This window comes from Poecile atricapillus, chromosome W (genome assembly GCF_030490865.1).
Source record: "Poecile atricapillus isolate bPoeAtr1 chromosome W, bPoeAtr1.hap1, whole genome shotgun sequence".
NCBI classification, from domain to species: Eukaryota; Metazoa; Chordata; class Aves; order Passeriformes; family Paridae; genus Poecile; species Poecile atricapillus.
The window spans coordinates 106,125,753-106,148,018 of record NC_081288.1 but is presented as its reverse complement, the minus strand read 5'-3'; the positions used below and the strand labels follow the sequence as shown (position 1 = coordinate 106,148,018).

General features: G+C 41.1%; 1 protein-coding gene and 1 long non-coding RNA gene across 11 annotated transcripts in view; one reads left to right on the top strand and one right to left on the bottom strand.

The window, feature by feature from the left end:
• Window positions 1-19: 19 nt before the first annotated feature.
• On the bottom strand, window positions 20-9,577 carry LOC131591508 (uncharacterized). Of its 2 annotated transcripts, none has more exons than XR_009280407.1 (3): window positions 9,439-9,577; window positions 3,462-3,692; window positions 20-1,975 (listed from the first exon to the last, which is right to left on the bottom strand). It is a non-coding gene; the product is annotated as an uncharacterized LOC131591508 (long non-coding RNA). The 2 variants fall into 2 exon arrangements; XR_009280406.1 differs by having other exon boundaries at window positions 3,462-3,679; window positions 9,439-9,574.
• The window catches only part of LOC131591494 (ubiquilin-1-like), a 52,353-nt gene continuing 39,190 nt past the window's right edge, over window positions 9,104-22,266 (top strand). Inside the window, exons 1-3 of one of the 9 annotated variants that reach the window (XM_058862272.1) lie at window positions 9,104-9,602; window positions 11,818-11,916; window positions 15,536-15,687. In XM_058862272.1, the coding sequence (XP_058718255.1) occupies window positions 9,444-9,602; window positions 11,818-11,916; window positions 15,536-15,687 (410 nt within the window). In that variant the 5' untranslated portion in view covers window positions 9,104-9,443. The remainder of the gene's footprint in view (window positions 9,603-11,817; window positions 11,917-15,535; window positions 15,688-22,266) is intronic. The other 8 variants (XM_058862267.1, XM_058862266.1, XM_058862270.1 and 5 more) reach the window with 8 other exon arrangements.

Genomic DNA, 22,266 nt, shown 5'->3' with positions numbered 1-22,266 from the left:
ATTAAATCATAGTCTGTAAGAAGAATTTTGTAGAAGATCAAAAGAGTATAGAGACTCCATCTAACTATATATAAAAGCAAATTCCAACTGTATTTTACCCTTTAAGCAAATTGCTTTCATGCGTAGATTGCATAAATACCAGAGCACGTGTGTTAAAAGTAGTTAGGTAATAGTTTAAGATAAAGAGTTTAGCTTGTGTGATAATTGTTATTTGTAGGTTATTGATAAGTTTAGAAAATATATTAGTATAAAGTATAAGTATTCCCCCTTCAAGAGTTAAAGTGAGCATATTTGAAAGTTCATATAACCTTAAAACCTAGCTGTGATTCTGAAAGCATGGTGTCATTTGAATGGAACAAACTGTTTGTAGTAATTGTAATGTGTATAGTCCCAACTGTCTTCTAGCTAACATCCAAAAGCGACAGAACATATGGGTCACTCTGGCACACTTAGGCCAAAAATCAGTGTGTCTAAGCCTAGCCACACCTGGAGATCCTTCTCGCACCTGTCTCATAGGAGTCCCTGAATGGGATCCTCAAACATTTAAAAGTTTAGTTAGCAATGAAATTCGATTGAATCAATTGGCAATGTTACAAGAGTGTAATCTCACTGTTGGCTTCACGTCAAGACAACTTGAAGCCTGCTGGCAAACAAAAATTATTGAAGTTCTCAATGTTACCATAGGGCCCCCAGAAAAATTAGATTTGTTAGGCTCCACCAATACCTCAGGTGGATGAATAATGTTTAAGACCCCATCAAAAAGCCACTCCAACAAAGTGATGCAACACTGAGCTACAGTTAACCCTATAGTTGATCTCATTACTAACACCGAAAGTAAAGCTTTTTATTCACAGTGCAATCTCACAGGACAATTACCAAAGCAATTACCTAGTGCAATATTCTTAATCTGTGGAGATAGAGCATGGAATGAGATTCCTGCTAGCCCACACGGAAGACCCTGTTACCTTGGGAAACTTACTTTGTTCCATCCAAACTTACACCAATTGCTGAATATAGCTGGTAAAATAAAAAACATCAAACGGTCAAAGCGAAGCCTGAATGAATTACAATGTGATGATGTTAGAGACCCAGACTTTTGAGGTCGTGGTATAATATGGCCATCCTCTTTTTTACTCCAGGAGTAGGTGATGCTAAAGGCTTGTCAACTCGAAAAAGGCTAGCTTGTTAGACCAGGAAAGAACTGAACTTAACATCAACAATGTTAAGTGAACTTTCAACTGATGTAAGTAGTGTACATCATGCCATTTTGCAAAATCAAGCTGCAATTGATTTCTTGCTCTTAGCACAAGGACATAATTGTGAGGAGTTTGAAGGTATATGCTGTTTAAACCTTACTGATCATTCAGTTTCAATCCACAAACAACTAAGACAGCTACAGAATGGGTTACATGCCCTGAAAGAAGATAGTGACCCCATTGGAAGTTGGTTAGTCAACTGGGGCATCACTGGATGGTTGAAGTCTCTTGTGCTGGAGGGGGGACGGATATTACTTATGGTATTAATAGAGATAGTTATTTTAAGCTGTATGTTATCTTGTATCTGTAGAAGTGTAAAACGAATCACGTCTAAAGCCTGGCTTGTGCAAAAAGAGAAATGGGGAATTGTAGTAAAACATTTTAATAGAGTAAAAGCATGATATTTTAGTAAAAGCCTGTCTGCACATGCCAGCCTTTGGTATAAGCAATGATATTAAAGGTAGTGTTTTTGAAACTCTCCTGAAGCAGCGAGAATGAAAGAAAAACAATAGCCTTGTGTACTGGGGAAAGAATGTAAACCAATATGTATTAGCCAATAGTATCTTGCTAAGCCCGCGGACCCTGTCGGACCCTATAAAAGTGTGCTAAAGATAGAAATAAACGACATTCACCATACTTCTGTGAAGACTCAGCTGAATAGTCTGGCGGTTTCTCAATACCAGAATTTCAAGACCAAAGATGAGATGAGGTGCTAAATTCTGAACAGAGAGAAGGAACAGAAAGATACCTATTTACTGAGATAGTAGTGTGAATAAAACAACAAAAATAAGTAGGACTGATGCTTAGATAGTAGAGTCCAAATGGAAATTGCCTGTCTACTGCTTAGGAAAATCAAACTGAGTGTTGGGGGTTTTTGGTTTTTTTTTTTTTCTTTTGTTTTTTTCGTCTCTAGACTTTGAAAGAATGACTCCATCTAAGAACTAGCAGTCATAGTTCAGAAGCTCAGGGCTCTTTTCTTGTCTAATGCTACTGTTGTCTGCAAAATTTGATTTGTTACCCAGTGTGCAACAAGCCAGTAATTGCACACTTGAAAGAGACATTATTTATTTCAGAGTTACCTGGGTGTTCGGTGGTATTCCACAAATCAAGCACCCCAACTATCAAAACTTTTTATTTATACAGTTTAGCAAACAAAGGAATTAGTGTCGATTGGCTACAAGTTACATTGTTCTCTTATTAATTAGCATTGCATCTCTTAATTGTTAATGATTCTATCATTTCTCATGCTAATTAGGCCACATGCTCAGTCTTTCTCTTCTCTTGAGATGGTGAGTTTCTTGGGTTGGTGGTTGTGATCTGCCCCTACCAGAATTACCTTTTACCCAGCTGGAGCTGATTTCAGCACAGTTGCTGAGTTGACTTTGTTTCTTCCTTATCTTGGGACTTCTACCAGATGTCCCATAAATTCTACATTCTTTGTGTCCACTATCAGTGGGCATCCTTTTTTCCCAATCTATGTTAACCTCCCCCCCCCCCAGGTGTGTGATCATTGAAGCATGTCAAGCCCTAAACCTTAATTTGTTTTTCTAACACCTGGTCATCACTTAGAGCTTGTTGGCTGCTCTCTGTTTCATGGATTAAATTTCCCTTCTTGTTGATTAGGCTTGAAAGTTACAAAGATCAAACATCAAAAAAATCCTTTCTTAAGAAAGTTTTTACATATTCCACATTTTGCAACACTACTTTTATGGAGCTATTTAATGTTTTCTAGAGAGTAAAGACAAATTCCACTCAAAGTGAGATAACAGCACTTAATTTATTGCAATTATTAATAAACTAACAAGGATGTTGCACTCTGGTTCTAGAAAAGCATTATGCCTGTGGTTTGCTATAATAAAGGCAGGGTATTCACAAAGTGAGCCCCATAACATCAGAAGAAGATAACTGTTGTCTATCCAGTTACACTTCAGCATGCAGCATTTTCAATTTAATGTTTTTAATTGACTAAAACAAGAGTCTTAACTCAGAAACGGGAAGGGAAACTTCATACACATCTTGTGTGGGTTTTTTTCTTTCTGGTTTTTTGTTTTTTTTTTTGACATATGAAAGTAGAAATGTCCTGGTTCCAGCTGGGATAGAATTTATTTCCTTCTCAGTAGCTGGCACAGTGCTGTGTTTTGGATTCAGTATGAGAATAATGTGGATAACACACTGATGTTTTGGTTGTTGCTAAGTGGTGCTTACCTTGAGTCAAGAGCTTTTCAGAATCTCAGGCTCTGCCAGTACACAAGAAGCTGTGAGGAAGCATGGCCAAGACAGCTGATCTGAAGTGGCCAAAGGGATATTCCATTCCATTCCATTCCATTCCATTCCATTCCATTCCATTCCATTCCATTCCATTCCATTCCATTCCATTCCATTCCATAGAATGTTGTGCCCAGTATATAAACTGGGGGAGTTACCTAGAAGGGGGAGCTGATCACAGTTTAGGAACAGGCTGGGTATCAGTCTGCAGGTGGAGAGCAATTATATTGTGCATCACTTGTTTTTTTGGGTTTTCTCTCTCTCTCCCCATTATTATTATTATTATTATTATTATTATTATTATTATTATTATTATTATTATTATCTTTGTTTTGGTTATTAAATTGTTCTTATCTCAATCCACAAGTTTTGGGTTTTTTCCTGATTCCCCTTTGTTGGAGTCAGAGGCACAGAGAGTGTGCCCTTATCTCTGATACCTGGCTCTGACATCCAAGAAAGCACCGAATTTCATATAACATCCTGAAAACAACTGTTAAGGTTAAATAGAAAAACTAGGAGTGTAAATGTGTAAATTAGAAAGTTTTCTTATGCCACTGGGTGAAAAAGTTAAAGTTTGGAGTTTAAAGTAGTTTAGAGAACAGAAGACAAGATGGAGGATTTAGGGTGTTGTCTCTTGTCCTTCTTTCTTCTTCATCTTCATCTCCTTCTAGAGGTTTTTGGGTAGTAGTAGGTGATTGGAAGATGCCGCAGTGCAGCTCACAGGTGTTGGGTCATTGGGTCACTAAGAAAAATAATTTAGTTGGCATCTGTTAATTGGGTAAATGGACATATAAAAGACCTTGAAGAAGATCTTTGTTAGCCATTTTGCGCCTTTCTATCTTAGTGCACATAGCTCCTTGTACCTTGTATACATGTAATGCAGATAAGAGAAGAATAAACAACCAAGTCTGAACAAGGGAAAAAAAACTGCCTCTCTCTCATCAACTTCAGTTCAAGGGAAAAAAAAACCTAACCACGAGGTCCATATCGAGACACTCCTTTCCATCCCACCGGGGTAGAGGTGGAAGTGAGTAAGTGTCTGGTCCAGCTCCTGGCCCTGCTCAGGACATCCCAATACTTTTTTTTCTTTCTTCCCCTATGCATGAAAAACATGAAAGGTGAATGTATCATCTGAGACAGAGAAATTAAGAATCAAGCATCAAGAAGTGCTTTGACTAAAGGGGGCTGACAAAACCGTATGGAATACCTAAACGTTTACTGTGCTTATAAGAACAGGAAGAGAGCATGGCTACAAGATAAGATAAAGAGCTAGAATGCACAAATAGGATGCAAGGACAAAGGCACCACAGGATAAGGGGGTTCTCCTGACCCCTAAGCCAGGAAAACTGGTATCAAAGTCTGGAAGATGGCCAAAGGACTAAAAAAGAGCATGCGCAAGGAGACAAGGTGAAAAGTTCAACTGAGAGGAAGACTGTTTGCTTCATCCCAGAAGACCCCCAGATGATCTCCAGAGTGACCAACAAGGGGCAGTGTGCAGTCGCAGAGGCGTGGAGATAATCTTAATATGAAGCGGGGACAGGCGGGGTTAGGAAATGAATATATATTAGGCATATTGTGTCGTCCTAGTTTGTAGAGAATAAAAAGAGAAGGGCAAGTCTCCGAGGGTGTGCATGTTTTCAGAAGAGCTTACCCCCATGCATCTCAGTGCTGAATACATACCTACTCTTATAACTTTGTGGGTTATAGAGAGTTTTTCCACATTTCACATCTTTGGGGTTTAATGTTCAGAAATATAAGTAATGTTATGTCTAGTTTATAGCAAAACTGGAGATCTTGGTTGTAAGTTTTAATGTAATTATACCACCTGGGACCTTGTCTAAACTCAGAATTGTCTTGTTTTAACTCAAGGTATGACTTTAAACTGAATTTAGCTAAACTGGTTCAAAACCTTTTACTGATATTCCCAATTTGATTAAATTTGGCTTGAGCCAGTATTTTGACCTTGATGCAAAATATTCGCTGGTCACTGCAAGTTCATTTTCAGTTGTGTGTGGCATGTGTTTTTTTCATTTATTTTCGTTTTTGGGGTTATTTTGCAAATTTAAGTGACTACATTTGATGAAATCAATTGCCTCTGGGGAAAAAAAATCACAAACTGGAGATGTCTATTCAGAGCTGGGAATTAAGGTGAAACGAAAACTGGTAAGATGTTTGACTTGAAGGAAATCAGATCTGAGAGGAATGATGAGCTTGTCTGTTGTAGTTTAGGGCATGGCGGTGCGGAAGAATTCGGGATGTAACGGAAAGCTAGTAACCCACCCCTCTCTGTTAGGATAGTAAAGCCTCCTGCAATTAGCCAATAGCACCTAAGTGTGACGAAAGCAGAATGGGAGTAACATAATGACCCTAGGTTATAAAATGTTAAATTCCCCTGCAATAAACACCATTTTCGCCATCCATCACATTGATGTCTTGTGGGTGAATGGTCCGTGTGGCCAAGGAGGGCCACCTTGCTGTCTTCTATTCAGGGTGCTTGCCTTGCTTGAAAACCAACACTTGTCTTTACAAACAAGCTGTGGGTCAGCTGATAAGATGCAGCTATCAGTGAGAGACAACAGAAACAATGGGATGGATTCCAGTAGAAGATCAAAGAGGCACTGAAAGAACACTATGAATTCCATAAAAGTTAAGAAGGGATTATGCATTGGGGGTGGGGGTGGGGGGGGAAGGTATCGCAGGTATTAGGCGTTCCGGGAAGCCTGTACCTCTCAAGTATCTCAGCCTATGGGGAAAGGGAGAAGGGACAAGCGGCCGGGAATTAGGATAAAAAGGAGGCTGCGCCCTCCAAAAATTTGAGAGACCCCAGGGGAATGCCCCATGGCCTCTCCCTTTATTCGAATAAAGAAAAAGGACTTCTCTGTCTCCTTTTTGGACATAAACCTCTGGTGTTTGTGGATTAATTTTCCGGACAGATCTATTAGATTGAAGGCAGAATTTTCTTCTTTTCAGATATATATTAACAAGAAACAATTAAACAATTTTGAAAATTACATTATTTGGAACTATTAGGAATATAAAGTATTTTAAATTATTTGGAAGAATGCTCAGAATTTGACTTTTAATAAATATTTACAGTGTATCTTTTCTCTAAAAAATCCTTTTTCTGTTTCTCTGATTCTGCTGCATTTCTTCTGTATTTTTCTGTCTCTTCCAGGATTTCTCAGCCTCCTTTGGACTGAATTCTTTTGGGATCCTCCCTCGTGGGGAGCCCTGCTTATCTCAGTTCTTATGATTTGAAGAAAACTCCAGAGCTCATTAGAATCTTGTTTCTCGTCTTTATTAAAAGGTCATCACAAAACTTGACAGGTCTTTCTAGGCTGGCTGCACAAGGTTATATCTTTGCAATCTGGTACATTTCTTTCTTCTGATGGTACAAACAAGGCCTTGTGGTGCACTTCCTGTCTGATGCACAAAATGGCCCCGAACTACGCAGTTCTTTTATCTTTATACCTATTTTTACCCAATTAACAATAGACACGTATATTATTTTTCTTAATGACCCAATGACCCTTTTCCTGTGTGCTGCACTGTGGCATTTTCTGTCCAATCACTTACTATTACCCAAAAACCTCTAGGAGAAGAACATGAAGAAGAAAGAGACACCCTAAATCCTCCATCTTGTCTCCTGTTCTCTAAACTTTTTCACTCAGTGATTTAAGAAAATTTTCTAATCTACACACACTTTTAGCTTTTTCTATCTAACTTTAACATTTGTTTTCATGTATCACCATGAAAACATGCTCATGAATTTCATGTTATATGAAATTCAGTGTTTTTCTGGATCTTAAAACTAAGTATCAGAAACAAGGGCACACACTCTGTATCTCAGACTCCAACATACAGCACCTGGTAAAGTTCACATTAGTGGTCTGATCTGGATGTTAAAGTCTAGAGACTTCACTGGAAGGAAAGCTATGCAAGATTTCTATCTTTTTACCATCAACCCAAACCCCAAGATCTCTTTCTGCAGGACTGCTCTCCCACTTCTTGTCCCCTAATTTGTGTGTGTAACCAGGATTACTCCATTCCCATCTATCAAAATGATTATAGAAAGAGGAAATAAAAGCACAGGAGGAAGGAAGTGGGGAAAAAAAATAAAACCAAGAGTAAAGAAATTAAAAATGAAAAGTTCAAAATAAAAACAGCCTATGGAAGAGCAAGAACTCAAAATCCTTTGCTGAATTATTTTCATTTTCTATGCATTGTATATAAGATGTATTCTGAAGCATTTCAATTTGAACACACAAACGTTGACATGTTCCAGGGTATTTTCTACCTTGGCACTTTCAATATAGGCAAATAAACTGTTTTTCATTTATCTGTACCAAAATTAAGATTTTGAAATTACCATTAAACCTTCCTTTTTGCTTACTTAAAGGGTTTTTATGAATTTGTATATTTTGTCCCTTGGGTATTCTCAGTAAATAACACAGATTATTAATTCTCTTATCTGATTTATAAACATGAAAATTTGGAAATCATCAATAAGTTAAAGCAGGTAGCATTTGTGCTATTTCAGTACAAACTGTATTCAAAGTAATAACACCATACAGCAGTGTAAAATTATGTAGTCAGTATAAGATAGCATATAAACTAAGAGCCATAGATGAGGAACATCTCTTTGTCCTTGGAACTTATTTCTGTTTGAAATCACTACTTGATTGCAGTGTTATTTCATAATGGCCCTCAATCTTCTAGCTAATAGGACAATACATCACTAGCACGTATCAAAGTGCTATCCTGGATCAGAATTCAACACTTTGTAGGGTCAAATTATAATGTGTGGAAAAGGAAACAGCATGAGCAAGGAAAGGCTTAGTGGTTAAATATGCCTGAAATATTTTTTACTGTAACAAATTGAACCTCTAGGACAGAAAAAATTTGGCATAGGCTTTAGCTATTTTGCACTTGAAAACTTTTTCACAGGTTTTTAATTGGTTTAGTAAAAAATTATTGAACCAATTTAAATTGTTTTTATGAAATTATCCCAGTAGTAGACCAAGCCAACAAAAGATAAGAAAGAAAGGACATTTGCCTCTGGAATTCAAAGTCATCCATATATTTGATACTAAAAAAGGGATATGAATGTGGAATTTACTATCTGATGGATAGGAAAATCACTACTGTTTGGGGAAAGGACCTAATTTGGTGATACTAAATTTAAGTATGGGTTAAGAGGGGTGGTGGTGGTGTGGTATGGGGATTTTTTTGTCTTTTTTTGGTCTGAGTTTGAGGAAAATCTAATTCCCAACTATGGAATGCTTCCATAGTACTTATAGTTTTAAAGTAGTAAAACATTGTTATTTGAGATATTAAGTTTTACCCTTAAGTTGATGCTAAACAAGTAACCTAGAAGCAAAAGGCAATTTTATGATCTCTCTTTACATAGGTTCATAAGCTGTATGCAATTTTTATCCCTCTTTTTAACATGTAAGTCATACAGGTCATGATACGGCTTTGTTACTTCATATAATATCATTGTGCATTATGTTATATGCAAGTAATAGTGTAATTATATGTAGGACATGAACACTTTATTATTCTAAAACTCATAATAATAATTTTAATGTATTTATTTGGATCTTCAGAGTACTGAATTCACCTGACTATATCGAAAATAAATTTAAAACTTCCATATGGTAATTTAAGGAACTATTTGTCACTGTCTCTTTTTCAGATTTTAAATCTTTAAACAACCGCCCCTAGCGCGCAAGCGCACCGAAAGCGGACTCACGCCGGGGAAACAGCTCCCCCTTTCTAGTAACTTCCTCAATTCGGGGCGTCATCACTGCGCGCCGTGGGTCAGTTGGATTGTTTCTGTCTGCCGCTTTGAGACTGAGATCGTGGCGTGGAAGACTTGTCTGGAACCTTACGGTTGGAGCGAGTCGGACCCTACCTGCCATGTCGGAGAGTGCGGAGAGCTCCGCGGAGGCCCACAGCTCATCTGAATCCTCCGCTCAGGGCTTCGCTGCTGCCCACCCGCGAATCATCAAAATCACGGTGAAGACTCCCAACGAGAAGGAAGAGTTCGCTGTGCCCGAGACCAGTAGCATCCAGCAGGTGAGGAGTTGGGGGCAGTGTGTGGGAGCGCAGCCAGGGGAAAGAGCCTTGATCTGTGGTTTCCGCCTCCCATGCTGGAGGGTTAGAGCCCTTTGCGATGACAAAGCAGCTTCTGCTTATCCGACCTGTTTTCGGTGCTGTTGGGCGATTATCGGGGTTGGCTGGCCTTGTGGAGGGCCGCTGATAACAGGTTATTGGGAGTGGTGAAGAAACCTGCGTCGTCTCCTCCACGCCTCCTCCCTGTTGCAATGCTGAGAACCGGCCCGGGAGGTAGACGTAGCTCGTTTCGTAATTCTGAGGTGCTCTGTTGAGCTGACTCAGTCTGGCAATAGGAGGCTCGCTGGCTAACTAGTACAACTGTAGAAAACATGCAGTTACCTACGTGGCGGTGCTATAGTGCCAATAACTATCTTGATCTAAAATTGGCTTTAGAAACAGCAAGTAAGCTATGGCAATGATCTCTTAATTTTAGAAAAGCCACATCTTTAGACTGTACAAAACTTCCACTACAAATAAAGCACAGCTTCTGCCATGCTTCAGTGTAGTACTGTCTGATAACTCTTAATTGTTAAAGTCTTTGTTCTAAGTTTTTATGAACGTTAGTATCTCATTATGCCTTTGTTTCAGGAGAAAAAGTGGCACCTACTGAATCATTGACACTATTTCTTGCAGCACTTCAGGTTTTTGGAGGCCTTCTATGGGAGTATTTACTAGGACTTAAATTGTTTAGACTGTGAGGCTACAAATCATAAGGAAGGTGTGGTCAAAGCATAAGGCAGATATCGATAAAGCCAGCCTTCCCTATTTGTGAAGGATGTAGATATTGCTATGCTAAAATACTTGAAAAATATGAAGGTCCCTGAAGGATATTCAGAGCTTACTTCATTTTCTATACAATTTCTCTGAAAGTCAGTGTATGCAGCTTGACATCATGTTGGATTTTTTTGTGCAGTTGGTAACTGCAAACCTCACCAAAAAAATTGATTACATATGTAAGAGTGCAATTGATGTATTGAAATTGAGCTTTAAATCTTTAGTTGCTGATGAGGCAGAAGACATTTGTTTTCAGGAGGGAAATGTAAAACGTGAATTAAAAAGCTCTGAGTGATCTTCTAGCCAGAGTGTGCCATCTAATTTTAAAATTCTTTGTAGTTCCATTTTGATTGTTTATTTAATATGCTGGTTCTGATTTAAGGATCACATTTGACCCGAAAACCAGTTTGATTGCAATAATATTGGGGACTTCAGGAATTATAAAAAAAAAAATAATTTAAGATACAAATTCCTAATATGTCTAACTTTACAGCATAATTTCAAATGTGAATCCCAATGGGAGTATCATGTTTTCCTAGTAGATGGTTGTCTTAAAAACTGAGATAGTTATACAAGCTAACAAAACCATAAATTTTTATTGAAAAGACTAATTTTAAAAAAGTAATTAATAGAACATATTGCTTTAAAATGTCTTCATTGTCTATAGATATCTTTAAGTATTGTCTTGGTATCCCTTTGAGCTGATATTAACAGATTAGATATGCAGTTGAATCTTCCTGTGAAGTAAGACTGCTGCTGCCCCTGTGGGTCTGCCATTTGCTTTGATTTCTGGACAAAGTTACAGCTAGCACAAAAAAATACGCAAGACTGTAGTGTGACTAGTATTGGCTGTTTTGCTTAGAGTCAAAATAAGTTGCTGTTATTAATAAGCATTATGTAGCATAATAACAATATATGTGATGTTTCTAGAGCCAGCCCTGAAAATAGATTAGCCTCTAATAAACAAATTGAGCATCTGTTCAAATGCATATGGGATCAGCAAGTGGGTTATTCTGTTGGTATAGGCAAGCCAGCAGTGTCTGCTCTTATGGGGAGGGGGGGAGGAAATGTCTAAATTCATACAACCTAATTGCTTTTTGTTTGCTGTGCATTCCTATAACTAATATTATGACTTAGTGACTTACTTAGTGACTTGGTTTTGTTTACAGTCACTTCAGAATAAAGCAAAAAAAAAAACCTCTAAGACTTTTAGATAAATATTTTGGTTTATCTGACCTAAATTTAGGGCTACACAAAGTGTATTTTATGTTGTGCCATTGATGTAAATCAGATTTGCAACAGTTCAAAATTTGAGGAAGATTTTCCTGTTAGAAGACTTCAGTAACATAGGGTTTGTTATTGCTGATTCTATGTCCATGACTGTGGGTTCTATCCATCCTAGATGTCTTCCAGGACAGGAGGACTGGTGTGCTGTTGGCTGGTTGCTGCATCAAGAGCTCATGACTGGTGTATCTGGAGCAGTCCATCCTCATTGTCCATGGTAGTTATGGCACACAATGGCAGTGCCATTCAGCAACTCATATACAATTCAATATTACAGGCTGTTCTCACTCAAAAATCAAATCCTCTCAAGTTACACAATGTGTTTCCCCATCCCTCTGCATTACCCATCAAGCACACACAGGTCCTTGAGCAAAAACAAACCCACAGGTGGGTTTGCCTTTGTTTGAGGCAGGACTGATCCAAACTGTCTTCTCTAACACATTTCTCATATGCACCACAGGGACTTTATCCCCTTCTATGGTACGTGAAAGTTTTGATTGGGCAGGGACAGCTCAATTGGTGAAGCCTCTAGTGTTGACTAACCAGGTGGCCTTTGCTAAATGTAGATCCCAATGTTTGAAGGTCCCACTGACCATTACTTTCAATGTGGTTTTTAAGTCCACTGTACCATTCAACTTTCCCAGAGGCTGGTGCATGATAGGGAATATGATACACCCACTCAATCTCAAGCTCTCTGGCCCAGGTGTTTATGAGGCTATTTTTGAAATGAGTCCTGTTGTCTGACTCAATTCTTTCAGGGGTGCCATGTCACCACAGGACTTGCTCGTCAAGGCCCAAGATGGTGTTCCAGGCAGTGGCATGAGGCATGGGATGCATCTATAGCCATACAGTGGTTGTTTCCACTATTGTCAGCATGCAGCATTTGCCTTGGCTGGTTTGTGGCAGTGTGATTTAATTGATCTGCCAGGCCTTCCCATATTTGTATTTTGACCATCGTCCCCCATACCACAGAGGCTTTACCTGCTTGACTTTTGTCCTAGGGTGACTTTATGATGTTTGTATCCCAAATCAACTGTTCTGTTTATGCTGGAATTTAAGTTCTGCACCTTTAAGACTGGTTCCGAGAGCAAAGGGGGGGAGAAGAAGTGCACAGTTTGTTTTCAGAAATATTTTCCTGAACCAGGGGAGGGGGGCCACTTGAATCTGCTTTCTAAAGGGACCCCTTTGGAACTTTCCTCCCAAATTTGCCCTAAACCAGGACAGCCTGCTTGACAACAGCACGTTTCACAGCTATGGGTAATGTGGGACATAGTGTCCATGGTAAACTCCACCCCTTGATCATGAGCCCATCTGTTTATTGCATCTCTTCCCTGATGACCTGAGGCATCATGGGCCCAAGCCAGAAATAATTCACCCTTATGTTGCCAGTCCAGATCCACCTGAGACACTTTAATCTTGGCAGCTTGATCCAGTTGTCCATTGCTGTGATGTTCTTCAGTAGCCCCACTCTTGGGGACATATGCATCTACATGATGTTCTTTTGCAGCCAACTTTTCTACCTGGGCAGTGATGTCTTGCCACAATTCAGCAGCCCAGATGGGTTTTCCTCTGTCCTGCCAATTGGTCTTTTTCTGTCAGTTCAGCCACTCCCACAGAGCATTTGCCATCATCCAGGAGTCAGTGTAGAGGTAGAGTGCTGGCCATTTCTCTCTCAGTGATATCTAAAGCCAGCTGGATGGCTTTCAGCTCTGCAGCCTGACTTGATCCCCTTTGTCCCTCAATAACTTCTGCAACTCACTGCGTAGGACTTCATATGGCAGCTTTCCATTTTTGATGTATCCCTACAATATGGCAGGAATTGTCAGTGAAGAGAGCATATCACTTTTCATTTTCTGGTAGCTGATTATATGGTGGGGCCTCCTCAGCACATTACTTTCTTCTCTGATGATGATGATGATAGTCCAAAACTTTTGCCTTCAAACCAGTTCATGATGACTTCCAAGATCCCTGGGCAATTGGGGTTTCCTATTCAAGCTCACTGTATGATCAGAGCAATCCACTTGCTTCACATAGCATCAGTGGTATGATGTGTAGAAGGGATCTTTCCCTTTGAACATCCAGCCCAGCACTGGCAGTCAGGGTGCCAGGAGGAGTTGTGCTTCCATGTCAGTTACTTCTGAAGCAGCTCAAACCCCTTTATAAGGTGTTAGTATCTCTTTCTCAGTTGGGGTGTAACAGGCCTCGGATCCTTTGTATCCCCAACTCCAGAACCCCAGGGGTCATCCTCGAGTCTCCCTGGATACTTTTTGCCAGAGGCTCCAGGAAGGACCATTCTCCCTAGCTGTGGTGTAGAGCACATTTTTCACATCTTGTCCTGTCCTGACAGACCCAAGGGCTACTGCACGAACAATCTCCTGTTTAATTTGTTCAAAAGCTTGTTGTTGTTCAGGACCCCACTGAAAATTGTTCTTCTGTGTCACATGATAGAGAGGGCTTACCATCTGACTGTAGTCTGGGATATGCATTCTCCAAAAACCCACAGTGTCTAGGAAAGCCTGTATTTCCTTCTTGATGGTTGGTGGGGACATAGCTGCTATTTTGTTTATATCCACTGGGATCTGATGATGTCCATCTTGCTATTTTGCTCCTAAAACCTGAATTTCCTGGGCAGGTCCCTTAACCTTACATTGTTTTATGGCAAAACTGGCCTTCAGGAGGATCCAGATTATCTTCTCCCCTTTCTCAAAAACTTTCTCTGCTGTGTTGCCCCTCACAGTGATGTCATCATTGTACTGCAAGTGTTCTGGAACCTCACCCTTTTCCAGTGCAATTTGGATCAGTCCATGGCAAATAGCGGGGCTGTGTTTCTACCCCTAGGGCAGCTGGCTCCAGGTGTACTGGACACCCCTCCAGGTGAAAGCAAACTGTAGCTTGCACTCTGCTACTAAAGGAATGAAGAAAAATTGCACTAGCAATCATGATGGTGGCACCACTTTGCTGCTTTGGACTCCAGTTTGTACTGAAGTTCCAGCATGTCTGGCACAGCAGAACTCAGTGATGGTGTGACTTCATTCAGGCCACAATAATCCACTGTCGGTCTCTATTCTCTCTTGGTCTTATGCACTGGTCATATGGGGCTATTAACGGGTAAGCAAGTCTTGCTTACCACTCCCTGGCTCTCCAGTTCATGAATCATCTCATGGATGGGGGTCATGGAGTCTCAGTTGGTACAGTATTGTTGACAGTGCACAGTTGTGGTAGTGATCAGTACCTGTTGTTCTTTGACCATCAGCAGTCCACAGCAGAAGAGTCCTCTGAGAGACCAGCTAAGGTGTTCAGCTGTCTAATTCCCTGTCTCTGCAGCAGATATCCCAAAAGCCCAACAATACCCTTTTGGATCCTTGAAATACCCTCTCCTGACATAATTGCTTTTTCAGATTCAGTTATTTTAATGAAGCTATGATTTAACAGTCAACTGAACTATGTGTCTGTTCACCGTGCCCTGGGCCAGAAGCACATTTTGTGTAGCTGTCATGAGTTGGATGAGAGAGCAGAGCTGCCCAAGAAATAATTTTTGACTGTGTGGAAAGGATTGCTAGTTTGACGTGAAAGGTAACAGTAATATATCCAAGAAAGGATACTGCTCCTTTCAGTGCCTGAACAAATGTGGACTGAATTAACATAATATTTTGTTGCATTCTGAGCATGTCAGCAATGGATTGTTTCAATAACATGTTTATAGATTGTATATAGCAAAACATATGAGCAAGTAGATTATTATAATAAATGTGAGCAAAATAGGTTTTCCTTAAATTATAAAAAAAATATAGTTCAGTATTCAATTACATAACTATATAATATTAACTTCTGTTTAGTTCAAGGAAGAAATCTCTAAGCATTTCAAGTCCCACACTGATCAACTTGTTTTGATATTTGCTGGAAAAATTTTAAAAGATCAAGATACTTTGATTCAGCATGGGATTCATGATGGACTTACTGTTCACCTGGTCATCAAAATGCAAAACAGGTAACCTGACTGATGAACAATCTTATTTTTACCTCAAAGTAGTAAAAATATTCTTAATTCCTAGTGTGATAGCTTTCTGTTGGGCAAACCTAGGTTTGACCAAAATGTTTTCAAAACCTGTACAAATACTACTGCTATTAAACAAGAGAAGCAACCCCAAAATGTGTAAGGTTGTGTCCCTGGTATCATACATACACTTTTCAAAAGTTAATGTAGTTTTCTAAACGAAGCAATTACTATTAAATCACTTGAATTGGTGTCTTAGTTGCAGTTGGTGCAGAATAACAGTCTCAATATAATCTGAATAATCCTTGATCTGTTTCACTGCATGGTAGCACCCATGCTTATGCTTCTGCAATAGACAGATATGGTTAGCATATGAATTGGGCAAGCAGCGTTTAGTGCTTGTGCTAGTTTATGATGGCATTAACTTTGTGTAACTACATTGTTACCATGCTCTTATATTCTTAAAGACTATTACATTTCTGATACTAGTCTTGTGGTGAAATAAGACTTTAAGTTAATTTGATGTTCAGTGGGGTGACATACTAACAGTATGTTATAGAATAGATCCTGTATTATAGATTTTGGCAGCCTTCTCTCCTTTAAGGATAGTATAAAAAGATGGTAACAGTTGGAGTGATGCCCATGCACAGAATCACAGAATCACTAGGTTGGAAGAGACCTTCAAGATAATCGAGTCCAACCCAGCCCTAACACCTAAACTAAACCATAGCACAAAGTGCCACATCCAATCTTTGTTTAAACACATCCAGGGATGGTGACTCCACCACCTCCCCCGGCAGACAATCCCAGTACTTTATGACTCTTTCCATAAAAAAAATTTTTCCTAGTATCCAATTTATATTTCCCTTGGCGCAGCTTAAGATTGTGTCCTCTCATTCTGTCAGTTGCTGCCTGGAGAAAGAGACCAACCTCCACATGACAACAACCACCTTTCAGGAAATTGTAGAAAGTGATAGGGTCACCTTTGAGTCTCCTTTGATCCAGGCTAAACAACCCCAGCTCCCTCAGTTGTTCCTCATAGGGCATGTGTTCCAAGCCCCTCACCAGCCTTGTTGCCTTCCTCAGGTCCCTTTCCACCTGGGCACTGTCCAGCCACACCATCCCCAGCCTATAATGTTGCAGGGGATTATTGTGGCCAAAATGCAAGACTTGGCACTTGGACTTATTAAACTTCATCTTATTGGGCTCTGCCCATCAATCCACCTGTTCCAAGTCTCTCTGCAGAGCCCTCCTACCTTCCAACAGATCGACACACGCTCCCAGCTTAGTGTTGCCCACAAATTTACTAATAAAAGACTCAATACCCTCATCCATGTCGTCAATAAAAATATTGAACAGAACTGGCCCCAGCACAGACCTCTGAGGGACACCACTAGTGACTGGCTGTCAGCTGGATGCAGCACTGTTCACCACCACTCTCAGGGCCCAGCTGTCCAGGCAGTTCTTAACCCAGCAAAGTGCTCCTGTCCAAGCTGTGGGCTGCCAGCTTTTCCAGGGAATGCTGTGGGAGACAGTGTCGGAAGCCTTGCTGAAGTCCAAATAGACAACATCCACAGCCTTTCTCGCATCCACCAGGCGGGTCACCTGGTCATAAAAGGAGGCCAGGCAGGTCAAACACAATCTACCCCTCCTAAACCCATGCTGGCTGGGTTTGATACCCTGGCCATCCTGTAAGTGCTGCATGATGACAGTCAATATAAACTGTTCCATAACCTTATTGGGTAGAGGTCAGGCTGACTGGCCTATAATTACCAGGATCCTCCTTCCCATCCTTTTTGTGAATTGGTGTCACATTTGGCAGCTTCCAGTCATCTGGAACCTCACCAGTGAGCCAGGACTGTTGGTAAAAGATGGAGAGCAGCTTTGCAAGCTCATCTGCCAGCTCCTTCATCACACTGGGATGGATCCCATCTAGTCCCATAGATTTATGAACATACAAGCAGCTCAGCAGTTTTCTGACTGCTTCCTCCTGGATAACAGGGGGACCATTCTTGCTCCCTGACATCATCCACCAACCCAGGAGGACAGTTGTCCTGAGGACAAGCTGTCTTCCCACTAAAGACTGAGGCAAAGAAGGCATTAAACACTTCTGCCTTCTCCTTATCTTCAGTTATTAAGTTCCCTCCCGCATCCAGTAGAGAACAAATGTTTGTCTTAACCTTCCTTTTTCTGTTAATATATTTGTAAAAACATTTTTTATTATCCTTTACAAAAGTTGCCAAATTAAGCTTGAACTGAGCTTTGGCCCCTAATTTTTTTTCCTACATGCCCTAGCAACCCCCTTAAATACTTCCTGAGAGACCTGACCCTCTTTCCAAAGATGATACATCCTCTTTTTATTCCTAAGTTCCTTCAAAATCTCCTTGCCAATCCAGGCTGGACATTTGCCTCATCAACTCATCTTTTGGCACACAGGGACAGTCTGTTCCTGTGCCCTCAAGATCTCTGTTTTGAAGCATGCCCACCTTTCCTGAACTCCTTTGTTTTTAAGGGCTGCTTCTCAAGGAACTCTGAATAAGTCTCCTAAATAGGCCAAAGTCTGCCCTCTGGAAGTCTAATGTAAAACTCTTATTGATTGTGGATGCTAAATGCAAAAAGCAAGCAGGAACACAGAGCCTGTCTGAAACTAAGTCACACAAGTTTCTCATTCTGGCCTGAGAAAGCATAAGGAAAAATCCAAACAGTCCTTGGTAAAGGACAACAATCTTTACAGGTGTTGCTTAGGATCCTTGTTGTTTACTTGTAAGAAACAGTCAAGGGGTGGCGTTCCACTTAACCAATGATAGTGATGCCTTGATTTAATGACCAATGAGAGTTTTACCTCTCAGACCTTTTCGAACCTGTCTATAAATGAAGATCAAGGAATAATAAACTTTGCTCTCTTGGACAATGCAGCTAGGAGAGTCAGTGTCGTGCTTCTCGCCGTTCCTAATATAGTGTGACAATTGATGTTCCTCCTGATTTTCACCAAATATCAAGAACTCTATAATTTCATGATCACTATGCCTCAAGCGGCCTCCAACCACCACATCTCCCACCAGCCCATCTCTATTTGCAAACAACAGGTCCAACGTAGTCCCTCCCCTGGTGGGCTCACTCACCACCTGCGACAAAACGTTGTTCTCCACACACTCCAAGAACTTCCTGGACTGCCTCTTTTCTGCGGTATTAAGTTCTCAGCAGATGTCTGGTAAGTTAAAGTCAGCTGCAAGGATAAGGGCTGGTGATTCTGAAACATTCTCTAGCTGCTTATAGAATAAGTTGTCCACCTCTTCTTCCTGGTTGGGTGGACAATAACAGACTCCCAGTAGGATGTCAGCCTTGTTGGCCTTCCCCTTAATTCTTACCCATAGGCATTCAACTTGGTCGTCACTAGTTTCAATACCTATGGTGTCAAAAGCCTCCCTAATATAAAGTGCCATTCCTCCACCTCTTTTCCCTATCCTGTCTCTTCTGAGGAGCTTGTAGCCATCCAGTGCAGAGCTCTAGCTGTGAGTCATCCCACCATATTTCTGTGATGGTGGCTACATCATAGCTTTGCTGTTGCACCATGGCCTCCAGCTCTTCTTGTTTATTACCCATGCTGCATGCATTGGTATACATGTATCTCAGCTGGGCTACTGATTTCACCCCTAACTCAGGCTTACCACCCTTGGGCCTGCGTCCAGAGAGCCCAGCTACATTCCCTTCCCCCTTCAAACCTAGTTTAAAGCCCTGTCAATGAGTTCCACTGGTTCATGAACTAAAATCCTTCTGCCCTTAACAGAGATATGAAGCCCATCCAGTTCCAGCAGGGCAGGTGCCATAAAAGTTGCCCCATGATCAAACAAGCCAAAATTCTGCTGATGACACCAACCCTTGAGCCACTTGTTGATAATGTGGGCTCTCCTATTCCTTTCATTGTTTTTCTCTGCCACCAAAGGGACTGAGCAGAACACTACCTATGCCCCTGTCCTATCAACCACTTGACCCAGTGTCCTAAAGTCCCTTTTAATTGCCCATACACTCCTCTTTTCAATCACATCACTGCCAGCCTGGAGTATCAGCAGTGGGTAATAATCAGAGGGCCAAATCAGCCCAGGGAGTCTCCTGGTGATATCCCATACCCAGGCCCCAGGGAGGCAGCAGACCTCCCTGTGGGATGGGTCTGGTCAACATATGGGGTCTTCTGTTCCCCTCAGAAGGGAGTCACCTACTATGACTATCCTTTTCTTTTTAATGTTAGAGGTGGTGATCTGTCTGACAGATGAATTGGGAGGGTCACTGGACAGATAATTTTCTTCTACGTCATCTGGCTGACCCTCTAGATTCAGGGCCTCATACCTATTCTGATGTGGCAGCTGGGTAAGTGATGGGGGTCAGGAGGAATTTTTATTACCTCCCAGAGTATGGACCCATTTCCACTCCCCTTCATCCACCAGGTGTCTTCCATTTTCTTAGTCTTAAAAATTACTGTTCTGAAGAAGTGATGAGATTATAGATATCTGAGAAACAGTATGATAGAGGTTGAAAGAGACTTGGGATCATCTGGTCCAACACCCCTGTTCAAGCAGGGCCACATAGAGCCAGTTACCCTGGAACGTGTCCAGATGGCTTTTGAACATGTCGAAGGAGGGATACTCCCCAAGCTCCCTAGGTGACCTGTTCCAGTGCTTGGTCACCCTCACAGTAGAATAAAAGTCTTTCCTGGTGTTCAGACAGAACCTCCTGTGTTTCAGTTTATATCCATTGCCTCCAGTCCTGTCACTGGGAACCACTAAAAAGAGCATGACTCCATCTTTGCACCTTCCCTTCAGGTACTTCTATACATTGATGAGATCCCCTGAGCCTTCTTTTCTCCAGGCTAAACATTCCCAGCTCTCTTAGCCTTTCATCATAGGAGAGATGTTCTAGTCCTTTCATCATCTTTGTGGCTCTTCATTGGACTCCCTTTAGTATGTCCATGTCTTGCTTGTGCTGGGTAGCCAAGAACTAGTCACAGGACTCCCAAATGTGGCCTCACCAGTGCTGAGCAGAGGGGAAAGATCACCTCCCTTGACCTGTTGACAACATTCCTCCTAATGCAGCCCAGGATACCATTCACCTTCTTTGCAGCAAAGGCACATTGCTGGCTCATGTTCACCCTGGTGTCCACCAAGATCCAGTGCCTTTTCTGCCAAGCTGCTTTACAGCTGGATGGTCCCCATCCTATACTGGTGCCCTGAGGCTTGTTCCTTCCCAGGTGAAGGTCTTTGCACCACTTCCCCTTGTTGAACATCATGAAGTTCCTCTCAGCCCATTTCTGCAACCTATTGAGTTTCTTCTGGATGGCAGCATGACCCTCTGGTATATCAGCTATTTCTCTCAGTTCTGAGTCACCCACAAGCTTGCTGAGGGTACACTCTGCCCCATCACCCAGTTCATTAATGATGTTAAACAGGACCAAACCCAGTAATGATGCTTGGGGTCCACTGCTAGTCACTGTCCTCCAACTAGGTTTTGTTCCACTGATCACCACCCTCTGAATCTGGTCACTCAGCCAGTTTTCCGTTCTCCTAATCCTGCCCCTATTTCTTCATCTTCTCTATGAGGATGCTCTGGGAGACACTGTTCAAAGTCTTCATGAAGTCCATGTAGAAATTATCCACTGTTCTCATCCTACCAGGCCAGTCATTTTGTCATAGAAGTTTATCAAGTTGGTCAAGCATGACTTCCCTTTGGTGAATACATGCTAACTATTCCTGATGGCTTTCTTGTCCTTCATGTGTCTGGAAATGGTTTCCAGGATTAGCTGCTTCATTACTTTCCTGGGCATCAAGGTGAGGCTGGCTGGCCAGTAGTTTTCTGGGTCTTCCTCTTTGCGCTTCTTGAAGATAGGAATGATATTTGCTTTTGTCCAGTCTTTGGACACTTCTCCCAGTCACCATGATTGATCAATATCAAGAGTGGCCTTGCAATGACATCTGCTAGCTCCCTCAGCATTCATGGGGGAATTCCATCAGGGCCTATGGACTTATGTATGTCCAGTTTGCTTAAGTATTCCCTGATCCTTTCACCAAGGGTGCATCTTCCTTGCTCCAGCCTTTTACCCTGGTCTCAGGGGCCTGGTATTCCAGAAAGCCACTCTTGCTAGTAAAGACTGAGGCAAAGGCAGCAAACAGTACCTCAGCCTTTTCTCTGTCCTGGTGTCCTGTGTAACCAGGTCCCCTGACTCATTAAGCAGCAGTTGCATGTTTTCCCTAGTCTTCTTTTTGTCACCTATGTACTTAAAGAAGCCCTTCTTGTCTTTGACATCCCTTGCCAAATTCAATTCCATTTGGGCTTTATCTTTTATAACTGTATGAAAGAAAGAGACTCAGACAATATCTTTGTATTTTTCCCAGTTTGCCTATCCTTGCTTCCACCTCTGTATACTTTCTGAGTTTGGCCAGGAAGGCATCTAGAGTTTGGGGAGGTTTTAGAAATAATAAAAAAATTAGAATTCTCAAGTATGATACTGTTCTTGTATTAAATGTCATTATCATATTACATGCCAGACCTTGTGTACTGGATCTGGTTCAAATGGAGTTTTAC